We start from the raw sequence: 16,528 nt of genomic DNA, 5'->3' as shown, positions 1-16,528 counted from the left end.
CTTTCTGCTCTTTGCTCCTTGAAGATTTTTCTTAGTTATTTTGTAATTTCTGAAAGCTCCTTGTTCTCTGCTTCATTCTCTGTAGTCATTAAACTATTAAAATAATTTAGTACTTAATATCAACACTAAAGCAACAGTGAGACATAACAGGTTATAATTTACTAACACTAATAGTGCTGGTTCAGGAACCTCTTTCTTGGACTCTCTGAGCGAAGGTTGGGCACAATGATGAGGGCCCTTCAAGCCTGAATCATTCCATGATTTTGTGGTTCCAGGGCTTACCAGTGGATGCAATATTACTGATTTTTGCCTGTATAGGAACACTTCTTTGTCTCCTTGGCTGACTTTATGATGAATAGTTAAGTAAATTAAGACATAGGAAGTACAAAAATAAGACCTCAATGTCTTTATTGTGTTAACCTGAGAAGATTTCTGGTTTGAACAAGATAGTTTGTGTGGTTTTGTATTAAGATTAACCCTGTACGTTTTGGCAAACATTGTTATTTTAAATGGTCACTTGTATGTCAATTTTCCCAGTCAATTTGGAATCAAATCAAACTCTCCCCATTTCTGAACTTGTCTCTTCTTCTGCTAGCAAAGACAGCCAAAAGAGTAAAAAAACCAAAAACACAAAAGGGGGGAGAAACTTGGGAGGCTATCAGAAAATTAATTGTTCACATCACATGGGACATCTGTTTTTTGAGAAGAAATAACATGATTTCTTGAGTCCATTCTTGACAGAGCTTTGGAATTCCTCCTTCTTCTAGAAAAGAAGCAAGCAGTTCTCACAATACATCAGCTGCCTCCACAAGGCTTCTTGAAACTTACAACTCTATTTTTGGTTTACAGCTGCATAAAATTGATTCTGTCATGGGATTAAGGAGCCTGCTCTCATGTGTCATTGTGAAAGGCTTTATGCAAGTACATCCATAGAATAGCAATGGGACTTTCCTCATAGCCCCCCTGCTGATAGTAGCATAATTCCTGTCTACTGTTCTTGTCAGTAATCTCAGTGGAAAAACTTAAGTTGAAGTGGTGTTGGTTTAAAGCTATATTTAGCAAACAGCTGAGGCATCACAAGGTGCCTTTAGGTGCCTTTCCACTACAGTAACAGCTTCCTAGAGGAAGCTTCCTAAGGCTGTGAAAAAGATCCTAGTCCCATACATGGAAGGAAGTATGAAAAGCACGTCTAAGTTAGAAGCCCAATCAAGACAGGGGGACACCACACAGCTGGGATCTCTGAAACGATGAGGGTTTTGACCAGTCAGAATAGCTTGTAACCTGGAGTTACTCTCTTGAAAGATAGAAGACATATACAAATTCCTTTGGGAAGTGTGATAAATTAGGTCAGAAATTTCAGATTCAGTGAGAATGCCCTAAGCTTTTAGGTATTAGATGGAAGGTGGGAAGAACTTCATCCTTCATCTGCTCACAGAGCCAAGGATGGCCTGGCTTCTCAAAGGTAGGCTTTGAGAAGAGCTGTGCAGGTGAGGCAGAACACCACTTAGTTTGTAGTTACTAAGTTGGCCTCATTTGAGCATGGTAGTGTGCTGCTCTGCAGGACGGAAGCAGAATTTTAGTTATCTAAACTGTTCCAGTGGCAAAAAAGAAACACTTGCTATTTTGGAATAGGCACCTGATGCAGGAGCTGGAAGTAGGTAAGTGCTTAAATTCTTTTGTGGATCAAGCCCATGTCTATAACTGTGCTGTCCCAGATAATTTCTTCCCTTTTCCAGTATTGACTTGAAAATCCACTGTGGTAGACTGGAATAATGTTGGGTTTTTGTTTTGTTGTTATTGTAATTGAAAATGCAGTGTAAGGGGCATTTTCTAATGAGCTTAGAATTAAAATGACTACATGTTAGAAAATCATAACCATTGCATTTTTATTAGAGTTTATCCTGAGGGTAAAGGCAATAAAGAGAAAAGAAAAAAAAAAAAAAAAAAAAAAAAAGAAGGGAGGGGAAGAAAGAGGAACATTAAGGCAAGAATTATTGACCAGAGACGGGCTTTCCTTTTATATCTGAAATTTGAGTTGTAACATACATCATACTGTAGGCAGTGAGAAACACAAAATGAAAAGTATTCATGTTGCTGTGCATGGGTAGTTGTCTGGACTCCACCATATTCAGGGAAGAGAAGTAGATGCTTTCAGAGGTCAGATAGGAGTTTGTTGTGATTACCATTCCCTTTTAGCTTGTCATCTTCAGTCCTAGCTAGGTTATATAATTATAGATTTCTCTATGTATGGCCATGTATCTACCTGTTTACCTTTCCATAAATGACTCTTTCCTTGATTTAGAACATGCTGTCACAGGTAAGGATGGTCTACCTCTTTGAATTCACCACTGTACTTGTAGTAGGGTCCAAGAGAACAGTGCATCCATCCTAAGATAGAGATGAACAGACCTAATAGCTGGCCAGAATTTTGGATCACATAAGGAGTCATAGGAATTTGGGGATGTCAGCTCAAGTCTCTGTGGCTTATGAAGACTGTGTTCTCTTTCCAAATAAAATAGAATATATCTTCATTGATACTCTTGCAACTCTTTTTCTCACATCAGCTCTTGCTCCCTTGTTTTTCTGTAATCTTTTCCTAGTGCATACTTTGATCCTCTTGCCTTCTACTCACATCCTTCAGAATAATCAGTGTGTTTCAGAGTTCACACAGCAGAAGTCTAGTCACATGAAGGCACATCACTAACAGAAAGCTTTTCTTTCCATTGACTTTAAGTTGTTTCTCTTTATCAACACTTTGCTTCATTGTCTGTTATTTGAGGAACTCATCTACTGCAAAGCTTTCACTATGTCTTCTGGTTAAAGCTTTAAAATACTGTGCTGGTAAAGAGAGATTTTTTAGGAGGGGCTTTTAGCTTCTTAACAGAGATTAGAAAGTTACATGTATAGTTGATTTTTTTTCTGTAGGTTAGAAGTACAAGATTTTCCAACGTAAAGCTGTATATTAGAGGGTAATAGAGAAGTACAGTTTTGGTGATATAGTCTTGCTCCTTTGCCCATATCTGAAGATGTCCAAATTTGGAGACTTTGAATTAAATTAATTTTTAGTGTTTGCCTTGTTTCCTTTCTTTTCTCTCCCTCATTCTGAACAAAACACTTCTTTCCCATGGGAAGGAGTATGCAACACAGGACAGCAGGCAGGAAGTTTAGCATCCAAAGCATTGTTGGTCTTGAACTAGTGACTTAATCTGTTGGGAGAAAGGGGTGAGTGCATTATCTATCAAGTGGAGAAAACTCTATTTTAGTGATATTCCTCAATCATTTTGTAAACTTTAACTGAGAAGTGTCACTGGCATGCTAGTTGTTATTTTTATAAGACCTGGAGCAAGCAGATCTCTTCTAGTTTTCTCTTTTGAAGCTGGGAATGAATTTGCCTTTAAAATCTTATTGCATCCTCGTAAGTGAGATTTGAAATAAGAAAGAGCTCCAAAGTTTAGCATAGTGAGTAGAGAACTGCTTGCGCTGCAATATTTTTAATGGAGTTTGGCTTGAGTGGGCCAAGCTGAGGAAATGTACACTTTTGATGCAACTGGAAAGAGACAGGAGTAGGCCAGAACATGCTGACTTGATAGAAAGGGAGTTTTATGGAGTAAGTGGACTGGAGAAAAACACTGAAAAATTCAGAGGTCAAAAGGTTGTCATTGATACAAAGGTTTGAATCTAAGAGTTTGGCCAAATCCTGGAATGCAATCATTTTGCCAGCCTTCCTGTAGAAAGTTTAGCAAAAACCCCAAATTTCTGGGCCCACTTTTAGGATGATTATTGCCATTTTAGTCTCAAAGATAGGAAGTGAAACAGTAAAAAATAAATTTGTTCCCCTTTCCTGTACTCTGATGTAACATTGGTTCTGATGAGATATGAAGTTATTGATAACTTAAGTCTATAATTGGTGAAAACGGGCTAAAAAAGAAAATAAAAAAAGGTTAACTGCATTCATGTGTGCAGGAAGAAAAGAGAAGGGGTTTTTTTATTATTAGTATTATTGGTTTGCCTTCAAGATTTTTTTAAATGATCTATCCTTACATTTACTCACTTAAGCATCTGCCAAAGACATAAGGAACCTTTTCAGAGAGTTACAGAATTATGCTACTTATAGGCAGACTGTATGGAACACTAAATGCACAAGTCCTGTTTCTGCAGTAGAGTTCCAGATCGTATTGTTTTGCCCAGTTATTTGGAAAAGGTATTTTATCTTTCCAATGCTATACATCTGCCTTTGAAATCAAAACTTTCTTGCCAGTCATGGCTCTGCAGATACTTGAGGATATTTATCCACTTTCCCAAGTCTTTCTGAAACTCAAATCATTGTCTATGACACACTATTTGTATAATTGTTTGCCTTCGTTAGTAAATTGTGTAAATTATGGAACAACTAAAATGAAGGTTTACTGCCTATCTTGAGATAAAGGTATTGTGTGTATGCTTTTCTCCCCCACAGCTGTTGAAAAAGAAAGGAACATCTTCATTTCTTCAGAGACTGGAACGAGGGGGCCCAACCACTGTGGCAATACAGCTCAGGGTTAGTGAACATCCTCCAGACAGAAATTTATATTAAAAAAAAAAAAAACAAAACAACACCACATTTTAAAGGCAAGATTAATCTCTACAGATTGCAATGGAAGAAAGAAAATTTCTATGCTTGAGAAAGTCACTTATGTGGCCAGGTCAAGCCTTTTGAGAAAATGATGTTAAAAAGTTAGGAAAAGCAAATGTGTTGAGCAATTGCCTTTGCTGCACAATAATGATGGATAACTGTTTTTTTTTTTTTTCCGACAGAAATCACTCACAGATATTATTGGGAAACTGCAGAACTGCACGCCACATTCTGTCCATTGTATAAAGCCTAATAACTCCAAGTTACCAGATACGTTTGACAATTTTTATGTGTCTGCTCAACTGCATTATATCGGTGTCCTAGACATGGTCAAAATCATACGACATGGATATCCAATACGTCTCTCTTTCACAGACTTCTTGTCAAGGTAAATTCTTTTCAGTTTCATAAAAACTTTTTCTTACCTACGGTAGAAAGCCTTCTGTCATGTTCTGGTAGTGCTTGCAGTGTTGTTTTGCTGACGAGTCTTTGAGACTTTCTTCAGAAAAAAATCATGTCTGCCAGCAAGGGGTATAGACTTGTTATTTTTTAATTGAAGGAATCATGAACTTTGTGGAAATCTATTTATAAAGATCATCAGTGAAATGTATTCAATTTAAAAATTATAACTTCATAAAATAATTATATTTTTATAATTTATGCTATTTATAATATTTATAAAATAAGAAATATTACATGTTGTCTCCAGGTAATTACAAAGCAGAAGGCAAAATACTTTAATTTTTCAAGTTTATCAATGTAGGTGTCATGGGTTTGGTATTTGTATTTCATATGCTAGGATTTTTTTTCCTTTTTTTTTTTTTTTTATTGTTAGAAACTAGTGAAATTTTGAATTTATGTGAAAAGACAAAAAGATATATATCACTGCTTCTGCCTGAAGGCAAGCTCTTTTCCCCCATCCCTAATTCAGTTTTGGGGTTTTGGCTCGCTTACATTCTCAAATGCTTCATCAGAGAAGGAGTACCATCTTGTCCAAGAGATGTTCAGTTAGCAGCCTCATGCACTCAACACATGTTCCTCCTCTCTACATGTTCTACTCCTTGACTGATCTATCAATCAGTCATGATCTGGCCTATTTACTTCTGAAAAAAAACATGGGAGTATCAGCTGCTTACACCCATATAAACTTTCAGTTGCCTTCTTGGAAAAAGTTGTGGATGTTAAATTACTGCTTGGACAGGATCATATACCCTCTGGCAATTCTGTAAATATTCAAAAAGTGCAGGGGTATAGGAGTTTATAATCCCATGTGTTTCAAAAGTGAGCCATCTCTGTCCTGTAACAACATTCATCCTGCAGCGTGAATCTGGAAGTGCAGGCTGGTTGAGAAGATGCAGATAATGCGATTTGAAAAAGCAGACTGCTTTCATATTCAGAAGTGGTAGGAGCAATCACTGCATAGCTGTTTCCATATTACTGAATTGAATACTTCAAGGGACTATTACATGAGCACAAAACCACAATCTTTTCTACTGTTAAATCCTTACAATGGTTCCTGGCAGGGATTTGGTCCTTGCCACCTAGCTTTTCTCACTGCAATTCCCAGAGACAGGTTGGGGTTGGCACAGACCTGGGACCATTCCTGGTGGGCAGTGTGGAGGTAGCTGCTTTCTTTTGGAGGATAAAGGAGAATAACCATGTGTACAAAGGTAATTTTATTCAGTTGTCTTCAGTGCCAGAGAATGGTATCATGTGTGTTCATCTAACAGTACAGGCATGAGTCCAGCATGATGTCTTTTTTGGAGAAACTTTATTTTAAAATATCAATACAAGAATGTTTGAAGATTCAAATGTAATTGCAATCTTTTTCCTCCACACCTTCAAGTATGTCCCAAAGACAAATTTTTATCTAAAAGTCTTAGAGGACATCTGGTGTCTCACAATAAATACTTATTTGCTGTAATGATAGTAAAAGAAGATTAGCAACAAAACCCAACAATATGATGGCAGCAACATTTATGCTACCCAGCAGTATGATGCCAGCAACATTTATGCTATAATTTTAAAGTATTCTAGTTTTGTTACTGTCCATCTTTATCCCTTTTTCTCCACAATAAATTATCTTTATAGGTTCTTTACAGCTGAGCCCCTCTCTTTTTACCTATTTGCACCACGTCCTAATAATTTCATTATTATACATAAGATTAATTCAACAGTGGTGGGGCTAGCATGGTGTCACTGAAAATGAAGTCCATTTTATAATATTCCCTGTGAATATATGTCAGACCTATTTAGAAGTTAGCAATAATCGCTCTGCATACATCTCTTGACACTACTGATTTTAGGTTTGTGTACTGTGGGCTCTTGGCCCAGCGGTACTGAAAGAAATCATCAGCATTGTAAGGCTTTTTACAGTAGCCATTCCCATCATGCAGGTCAAAGCTTATCTTAGTTTGAACAGCAGAACATGCGAATTCTTCACTTTACTCACCATGAGCAGTTAACCTTCATATTCACATACAATGTACTTGGATAATTCTTTTTGTTTCAAATAGTGCAAGCATGTGGCAATTTGTTCTTTTATTGGCCAAAAATGATGAAATTTTTAATCAGAAATTATAGTATTAAATTGTAGTTCAAAAGTACTGTCAATTCTTGATGTTACATTTTTTTAGCCAATAGACTACAGGTAAGAAAGAGCAAAGAATTATTCACAGAATCACAGGATCATCTAGGTTGGAAAAGACCTTGAAGATCATCTAGTCCAACCATGAGCCTAACATTGACAGTTCCCAACTACACAATGTCCCTCAGCGCTATGTCAATTCTACTCTTAAACAACTCCAGGGATGGGGACTCCACCACTGCCCTGGGCAGCCCATTCCAATGCCTAACAACCCGTTCTGTAAAGAAATGCTTCCTAATATCTAGTCTAAACCTTCCCTGGTGCAACTTGAGGCCATTACCTCTTGTCCTATCGCTCATTACTTGGTTAAAGAGACTCATCCCCAGCTCTCTGCAACCTCCTTTCAGGTAGTTGTAGAGGGCGATGAGGTTTCCCCTCAGCCTCCTCTTCTCCAGACTAAACAACTCCAGTTCCCTCAGCCGCTCTTCGTACGACATGTGCTCCAGACCCTTCACCAGCTTCGTTGCCCTTCTTTGGACACGCTCGAGTAATTCAATGTCCTTTTTGTAGTGAGGGGCCCAAAACTGAACACAGTCATCGAGGTGCGGCCTCACCAGTGGTGAGTACAGGGGTAAGATCACTTCCCTGTCCCTGCTGGCCACGCTATTTCTGATACAAGCCAGGATGCCATTGGCCTTCTTGGCCACCTGGGCACACTGCTGGCTCATGTTCAGCTGGATGTCAATCAACACCCCCAGGTCCCTCTCTGACTCGCAGGTCTCCAGCCACTCCTCCCTTATTGAATTCAGAGATTATGAGCTACCTTTTCAAAAAGTTTTCTGAGCCTCATTTGTACTACATCTCTATATTGCCTCAGTGACTGGACAGGATGGTTTTGGAAACTGGATAATTAGTTTTGGCAATATTCTTGTAGACTGGATTTGATTTGTTTGTTCAGCCAAGCTCTGGTCTTGTCCTGCTATTCATTGATTGGAATGACAAATGATTTTGTCAGATTTCCATATATGCTTATAGACCTGAAGTTTATAGATTTTCTTACCCTTCATTTTTTTTTTTCCTTAGTGTCAAACTGGTATTTCTAGCATTCTAATTCTTGGGAAAATAGTATATTCTCTATTTCTGCAATTATTTTTCCTCCATCATGGCTCTTTTACTTCTTTTGCGTGGTTCAGAATGATCTGTGATTGCCGGCCCTTAGGTGGGCAGCCATGATTGCACTGGTATGCATTCAGGCAGACTTTGAGCACAGGCACTGAGGTACTGAGTGCGATGCCTTTCCAAGAACTGCTTCTTGCAGAACAGTCAGGATGCTGCACAAGACTCTAAACCTATTTCTCCGAGGTACTGGTCATTATTCTTCAAGTTTCAAAAGAGAAAAAATGACATCAACTTAAATTTTACTTAGGATCCCCCAATCCCAAACTAATACAAATATCATACAAACAGGTAAAATATAAAATTTGAATTATGACAAGTAACGATCACAACAGGCCACAGTGATGCTGATGTATATGTGAACAGACTTCATTCTGAGCTGTCCTGGAACCAAGAAGAAAAGGGAAAAAAAAAAAAAAAACAAACACAAAAACTAGATAGAGATTAAAAAAAAAACCCACAAAAACTAGATAGAGATGGATAGTTAGAGGCTTAGTTAAAACCTCATATTAAGGAAGGATCATGAGTAGGAGTAAGATCTGAAAGACTGTGAAGGCTTGCTGATTACCTTTGAGTACAGAAATATATACCAACCAATAGGGCCTCCACTCTGTGGTATTTTCACATCCGGAAGGAGCCATCATACTCAGATGCCCAGGGATGAAATACAGCTCTATCACAGTGAGTAAGGATGATGTTTGGGGTTTTTTTTCTTAGTAGGGAATAAGTGTATTTGTTTAATATTATACTGAGGGGGAAAAGAAAGCTTAGGAAACAAAACACAGGAAAAGATGAAGGAATTGTTCTTTAGTCACTGTAGGAAGCTGTAAACAAGTGAATGCTCTTACCAAGTGCTCTTCCTGGACTGAAAATGTTTAGCTTCCCCATGTCTTACCCCAAGGGGCAAAGGCATTACTCCCCATTACTCTGGGGAGAAAGACCTTGACAGCTGACAACAGGAAAACACAAAGGGAGAAAGAAAAATAGACAGTTTCCATCTCTTAGCTCAAGAGATTAATGAAATTTGTCTACACCTTAATTTTTTCTGGAATGTTTTATAAGAAATGGAAATATAAGTAGTTTTTGCTTTATTCTGTCATGCTCTGCTGTGCCTTTGTTTGTGAATACTACATATTAAGAACTCTTGATTTTGGTGTGGGTTTTCTCTTTTGAAGAGGGTTTCCTCCCCATTTGGGTTATGAAAACTAGCAATTTGACCATGTGGCCACAAAGGGGGAAGAATAGGCCTACACATGTAAAACACAAGATATCCTGCTATCTTGATATAGTTGATAAGTGTGACCCTATGAACTATCAATCCAAGAATGACAATACTTTGAGGTAGCAAAATACATCCCCAGCTGGGTGCCTGTGAGAAGTTTACCCATAACTGTAAGGTTTTCACCTTCAGTTTGTGTCTTGGAGTCCTTCCGATGGACTGAGTTTCAGTGAATGCAGCTGTGTGGTTCACAGCTTGGCTTAGCTCAGCTGCAAAGTGTTTTATAGTAGTGATGCAAGGAAATCTCATTTTTCTCAAGCTGAATGTACTATGCAGTTCTCCTGGGCTTACCTGGCTTGAGAAGTAAAGGATATTAATGGTAGATCTGAAAGCACTGTGCAAATTCAAAGAGAATTTGTGGCCCAGATCCCAATTGAATTCCCAAAAGATAATGAATTGCTACCCTCCTCCACCATGCCTGCAGTTTTTATGCATTTACTCTTAGGGTCTCTCTTATCATATAGGCAATGTGGTCAGAGTTAAAAAAATCAATTAATGAAAAAATTTAAAACCTTTTATTTTTGTTCTGCTGGCTAATAAAAAGACAGAATGTTTGAATTAGGGGCCTTTGTGGTAAAGGGATAGAATATTGGAAAACCTAGATATTCTATCATTAATACAGGCAGTACCATTGATTTCTTCATTGCATTAATTTGAATAAATTTCTATTAATATCTAATTCGGTATTAATATGACTGGTCTCTACCATATATTTGTGAGTCACATTTGAACTCTTACGATGGCTAAAGAAAGACAGTAGCTAAGGAAAGGTCATATTTTGCAAGAGCACTTCTTCCTGGGCTACAAAGCTTAATCATTATTTCTGTTGCTGTCCTTTTCGGATTTACTGGTTCTGCTTCTGTATTATCAAAGTAAAACTTGACAGCTGCTAGGTGAACCCCTCAATCACCAAAGTTTGTTGATCAGAAGAGAAATTTTGTGGAAATTCTGGTTCTTAAGTGGAAGCTGTGACAGTTACTGTCAATGAATATATAATAAAAATGGGAATTAATAAGGTCAGATGCTATTAAATGCTGTAAAAACAGGCAGCACCGAGGTAATTATGAGATGATATATGTGATTTCAGCGGATTTGCCAACTCCAGCTGCAGTGATTCCACTGAATTTGCCTGCAGTGTTGGCTCAATTTCTAAAGCTCTTTGAATAGAGGCAGAAATCAGTTTTAACATTATCTTTAGAATTGAAAGCCTTGAGCAATATGCATTTTAGACTCCTGGAAAAGTTTACCCATCTATTTTGTATTAATACCTTCAGAATCGTTCTCAGTGGGCTAGATTTTGAAATTCTAGCTTTGCTTTTAAGTCAAGGCAGTGTCACAGTGTTGTGAAGTGTTCAAAATTTCCAATTTGCAGCCCAAATTTTTCACATAGGTAAAGTATCCTGAAATATCCTTTTCTTGGAAGAAAGAAAACATTAAAATAACAATGGAATTAGGAACTGTTTGCAGGTGGCTCTTTCTTTCCAGTATTTATCATTTTGATACCTTATTGAAAATGAGGATAATTCCACCCAAGATATACAAAAAGCACTTTAGTAGGAATGTAGTAATTTGTTATGTTTTTGGTATTTGGTGCAATGGCAAAAAAGTGTGTATCAGTGTGTGCTCTATTACCAGTGTAGAACAATAGGGCTCAGGAACTCTCTGGTGCACAGAGAGAGCCTGGTTGTACAAGCTTAATATCTAGAACCTAATCTCTTTGCATCAATTAATAAAATGGATCCTGGCTGACTTTTGTGTCATTCACCTCACTTGGTGCTCAAGGAAGACATGTAAAAGCCATTTAGAATATAAATTTTTAAAAATAATGATAGTGATCAAAGACCCATCTAGAGTAATGAGGTGAGTTTATATTTCTTGCTCAGTGAAGTACAAGAATACAGCTGTTCAGGAATGTTCAGGTAAAAATCAGGCAGTAAGATGCTCTGTTTCACTCATTCTGAACAATTTTATTGGTACCATCCTCCTCTACCAACACTCCTGTACAGTTAGTGTTTTGTAAATTGGATTAAAAATTAATTTTTCCTCTCTCTTTCTTCTTTAATGTAGTTCACCACATTGCTGAACTGTACCCAGTGCATTGTTCTGCCTGTGTTTTAGTTTCCTTGGTCAAAGAAGAATTTATGATCTACTGCCTTAGATATTGAGGTTCACATCACACATATTTCTTTTTTCTGGGACACTGTTTAGCAATGGAGACTGCAAGGCCCAGTTGCACAGGTTCTGAAATGAGACATCTGTGCTAGCCTTCCCTTCCAGTTTGAGACAAACCTTCAGGGCTGTTGGATAACCTCTGTGGATTAAGTGAATTGATAAGCAAATTGAGCTTTTCACTTAGGTGATGAGAATTGCAGGATTTCTATGAGTAAAACCATGTTGTTCAGAAAGCCCAAGTAATTGTCTGCTAGTGTGTTATTCCTTGTCTTTATTTCTGCACTTTTTGAGTGTTTCTTGGAACTTCATTACTATCTCTCATGTTTCTAGACTGTCTTTCAACCCACTCGTGTTTTCCATCTTGAAGTTCCCATCCTGCCTTCTGCTGCTGCTGAAGGAACAGCAGAGAAAATTTCATACTGTGAAGGAAAACATAAAGGCTGTATGTAGAGATATCTCTTACAGTGTTGTTGCAAGAAGAGATAAATCACTAGAATATTATGATTTATTATTAGCAATTCTCTTTAAAAATAGCTTAAGTTGCATCAATCTAATCTTTAGATTTACCTGTGCATATGCAGACATGCAGCTTAGATTATAATCAGTTTGTGCTGTTAAAACAGTGTCAAGTGCAAGTTTGGAGGTACAGTATCAGACTACCTTATTTTCTTTTTTTGCTTTTGCTTTTGTCCTTTTTTTTTCTTTTCCTATTCCTTCTTCTTTTTCTTGTTCTTTTTTTTTTTTCTTTTTTCCTCTTCCTCCTCCCCTTCTTCACCTCCTATTCTCCTTCTTCTCCCTCCTTTTTATTGGCTAACCTTATTCTCTTCTCTCACTTAAAAATAAAGAATCTCTAAGATTTTGGTGTTTTGAAAATAGAATGTTAAAAAGAGTTAACATTCTGATGAATTTTTGTTGTAAAATAACTTTAAAAGATGGCAAAACATCCATTTTAATAGGAAATATTAGGAAGGAAGATATGGAACACAATGATAATGTATTCTTATGGTAATCATAGCAGTGACAGTGAAACAAGTATGTTCAAAGCCTGCTCTAATTACAGGTTTTCCTCTGATTTCAGTATGAAGTTCTTCTTAGATGAAATTCTTCTTAGAGGTTACACGTAACTGCAGATCCTGAAATCTGCAGTTCTACTCAGGGCAGCGTTCATTCGTACAGAAATGTTCTAATAGTGGACTTTAGATCAAAAATGGCTTCAGAGCACTTAATTGTTACTAACTCATCCAGACAATTGACTTTGCTTGGAGATCATTCTGAAGAGATTCCTTTTTTCTCAGGAAAGTTTATGTTCATGCTAATATCATGTCTATCCTCCTGCAACTGACATGAAGTAATTATTAATAAGTATCGTAATCTTTTGATCAAATTTGTACTATTAGCTGATGCTGTATTGCACAGATGTGTTGTTTATGTTTGTGAATCTTGTGTGGGACTCATCATTGCATATCTGAACTCCCTTTGTCCAGAAGCTTTTTGGTCTTTTTTTTTTTTTTTCTGTCTTTCCTCTCTAATTTTTTTCCTCTTCAAAGTGGGGAAGTGATGATACTTTATAATATATCATTTGTAAATTTAAAAAGTGCAGCAAAATATTTCAGAGTTTCATGAGCAAGTTATGCAGAGTATTAGTGAGAATGATGTACTGAGTAGACTGCAAAGTGACAGGTCATCACACTGGCCCTTTTAGCTTTATTGTCTGCTATACAATAATATCATCAGTCTTCTCATAGAACACTGAATTGATATGTGCCGTATCTTAAATCCTTGCAAGGAGAGCAAGACATAATCTGACTGGTGTTAAAAAGCAATATTCCATTAAAGTAGATGTAATGATATCAATTTATACCAAATGGCAATCTCACCGTTATGTAGCTTGTTGCTTCAGACCTAGAGCTGCAAGTGATATTTCTGATTGAGGATAATAATTTTTGTTTGTCTTTCTTTTAGAATGCAAGAAAAGGTGAGTAAATGAAATATTTTGAAGTCATCAGTTTTGAGGGCACCTTAAACCCAAATTCAGAAACATGGTAATGACTTATTTCCTGTGAAGAATGAAGGTCATCCACAAACTTTAAACCCCTGATTTTCAAAATTACTATGTCTTTGACAGTTTTGGTAATCATCACATTCTAGAAAGAAGTGTCATGGGTTAACCCCAGTGGGCAGCTCAGTCCCACACAACCGCTCACTCATTTCCTGCCCATTGGGATGGGGGAAAGAATTGGAAGGGCAAAAGTTATAAAATTCATGGGTTGAGATAAAGACAGTTTAATAGGGAAAGCAAAAGCTGTGCATGCAAGCAATGAAAAATAAAGAATTCATTCTTCATTTCACAACAGCAGGAGGGTGTTTAGCCATCTCCAGGAATGCAGGACTCCTTCACATGTAATGGTTACTTGGGAAGACAAACACCATCAGTATTGTTTGCTGGGCATGTTCTGAGTTTTATAATGCAATCCTCATTTGCTAAAGTGATTATAAATGGGTGTAAACTATTGTGTCATTCCAATGAAGCCAGTTGAATTATTCATCTCTGTCATGTACTTAGAGTTCCGCAGGATCAACATGAAAAGGGGTCCCTTGAGCAGGGAGATACAATTAGGTAATAAAATAGAGCGCTACAGGGAAATAAAGGTGACATGGTCAGTTTTAAGTCTGGTAGTTCCTAACTTCCAAATACTTGGTGTGCAATCTGAATAATCTTCCCGGATTATTTATATTACATTTAGTATAAAGTGTATAAAATTTAGTTAGTAGAGCTTCTCACAGGGAGTTTATTATTTTGTGCAATAGAGAATGTCCTGGCTTTTAGGCTGTTTCAAAGAGAATCCCAGGTTATTGTTCTCCCTCTACTACTAGGGGTATGCAAGGCATTTTTCTGCCCTATTTTCTTTTGCCTGTTTTTTTTTTTTTTCCTGGCTATGTTCATTTTCTTAGGAAATGATAAATCTGTTACACACACACAAACATAATTCTGGCTGAACTGTTTCTGCAGTTCCAGTGGGTTTCTTTTTTCTTTTCTTTTATTTTATTTTTTAGGAAGGATCTGTGAAACTTTAAAATGTTTATTTAATTTCCAGAGTTAAGTGCCACCCTTGGTACCTCTGGACTGATATTCGGTTTCTACTAGCATTTGACATTTCTTGTCCCTCAGGGTTAACTAAACATTTATTAAATCACTAAATAACCCTGTTACTGTATGATGTCCTCAAAATATCTATGCATAGTTTATATCTGTGAATTTAAAAGCTTGTGCTGTTTCTAAACATGGAAAAATGTTCCCACAGAGTACTAAAATACCTGTCACAGTATTGGATTCCATCTAAAAGCCTGGATTGTAAAAAGAGATAAAATTATATTTGTGTACAAATAAGAATATTGAAAGTTCTTGACCCATATCTCACAAGCTGACTGAATTCTGTGTGCCTATAACATTAAATTATTTCAGAACCTTGATGTTTCAACAAAAATAATTATTGCGTACTTCATAATTTGCTGACATCACATAATGACAAAGATAATGGACGTAGATTTATATATGGTAGTAAGAAGTTCTGTTAAATGCATGTCATAGAAATAAACCTTTTAAAAGAAAATATTATGAACTGCTAATATCTTCACTAATCCTTATACATTGAAACCCTTTTAGGGAAATGCCTGTTAGAATAATAGACCTCTTAAATTAATACAAACAGCCTATCTTTAAAATAAACATTTTAAAGAAGTAAGTATGCAACACATTAGTTTATGCTAATGGCACTATGCAGGAACTTTGAATTATCTAATTAAGGTGCAAATTGTCACATGGATAGATTTAAAATAATTCCTTTGTATTCACTGATTAATTAAATATAACTGTGTGCTTTCAGTGCCTAGAAAAATATATTTAGTTGGTCTTGACTATTTTTTATTCTGCTCATAGGACTTGTATGAATGTAGTCCAGCCTGCCCCACGCTCAAAAGCGACTGTGACCCTCCTGCTGTTTTTTCCTTCTGTGGTTCTGCAGCTGTTAAATTCTTTCCACTCAACTCAGACATTCATGGCACCCTTTTTCTCCTTATCCACATCTTAATATTCTTTGCAACCATTTAATCTTCAGCAGAAGAACCTGGAATGAGTCTTCCTAAAGCTAGATTTCCTAGTCAGACTGAAGGCAGTTAATACTGGTGGCATCTGAGAGCAAACAGAAAATCCTATGCAAGCGTGCATGTAAAATCCTTTTACGTATCTTAATCACTGGATCTTACTTTGCTTTTTTTCTTAGACCAACATTTAACATCATCAGTTTTAGCAGAATTACTCCTACTCTACTCCACAGTAAATGAGAGCGGAATCTGGTCCAGTATGCCAATGCGACAAAATGTTGCTTGTGTACATTTTGTCTAACTATTACAGAATTCAGAGCCAGGAGAATCCCTGTTACCCAGACTGATACTACCCACAGGATTCAGAGGGCACAAGGAAGCTCCCACAGAAGAGCATAGAGATAGAGATGATCTTCCAGAGAAGCTATTTTACCTGTATGGTTTAAAAAGGTCCTAAAATACATCCCAATAATCCCAATGAACCTTGTTTTAGCTACTAGGGAGCATTGTGGGAAGGATGTTATGTATTTCCATTACTCTTTGGCTGAGTCAATGTTGCACAGAAGAGAAAAAACAAAAGCAAGGAAGAAATAAAGCATAA

General features: G+C 36.9%; 1 protein-coding gene across 3 annotated transcripts in view; it reads left to right on the top strand.

Annotated features, from left to right (window-relative positions):
• MYO16 (myosin XVI) overlaps positions 1 to 16,528 on the top strand; it is a 403,249-nt gene that overhangs the window by 308,843 nt on the left and 77,878 nt on the right. For all 3 annotated transcript variants that reach the window (XM_074859294.1, XM_074859293.1, XM_074859292.1), the window contains exons 26-27: positions 4,457 to 4,537; positions 4,795 to 5,000. In XM_074859294.1, the coding sequence (XP_074715395.1) occupies positions 4,457 to 4,537; positions 4,795 to 5,000 (287 nt within the window). The remainder of the gene's footprint in view (positions 1 to 4,456; positions 4,538 to 4,794; positions 5,001 to 16,528) is intronic.

The sequence above is a fragment of the Strix uralensis genome, chromosome 2, assembly GCF_047716275.1.
Source record: "Strix uralensis isolate ZFMK-TIS-50842 chromosome 2, bStrUra1, whole genome shotgun sequence".
In the NCBI taxonomy this organism is placed as follows: Eukaryota; Metazoa; Chordata; class Aves; order Strigiformes; family Strigidae; genus Strix; species Strix uralensis.
This window is presented reverse-complemented; position numbering and strand designations above follow the sequence as displayed.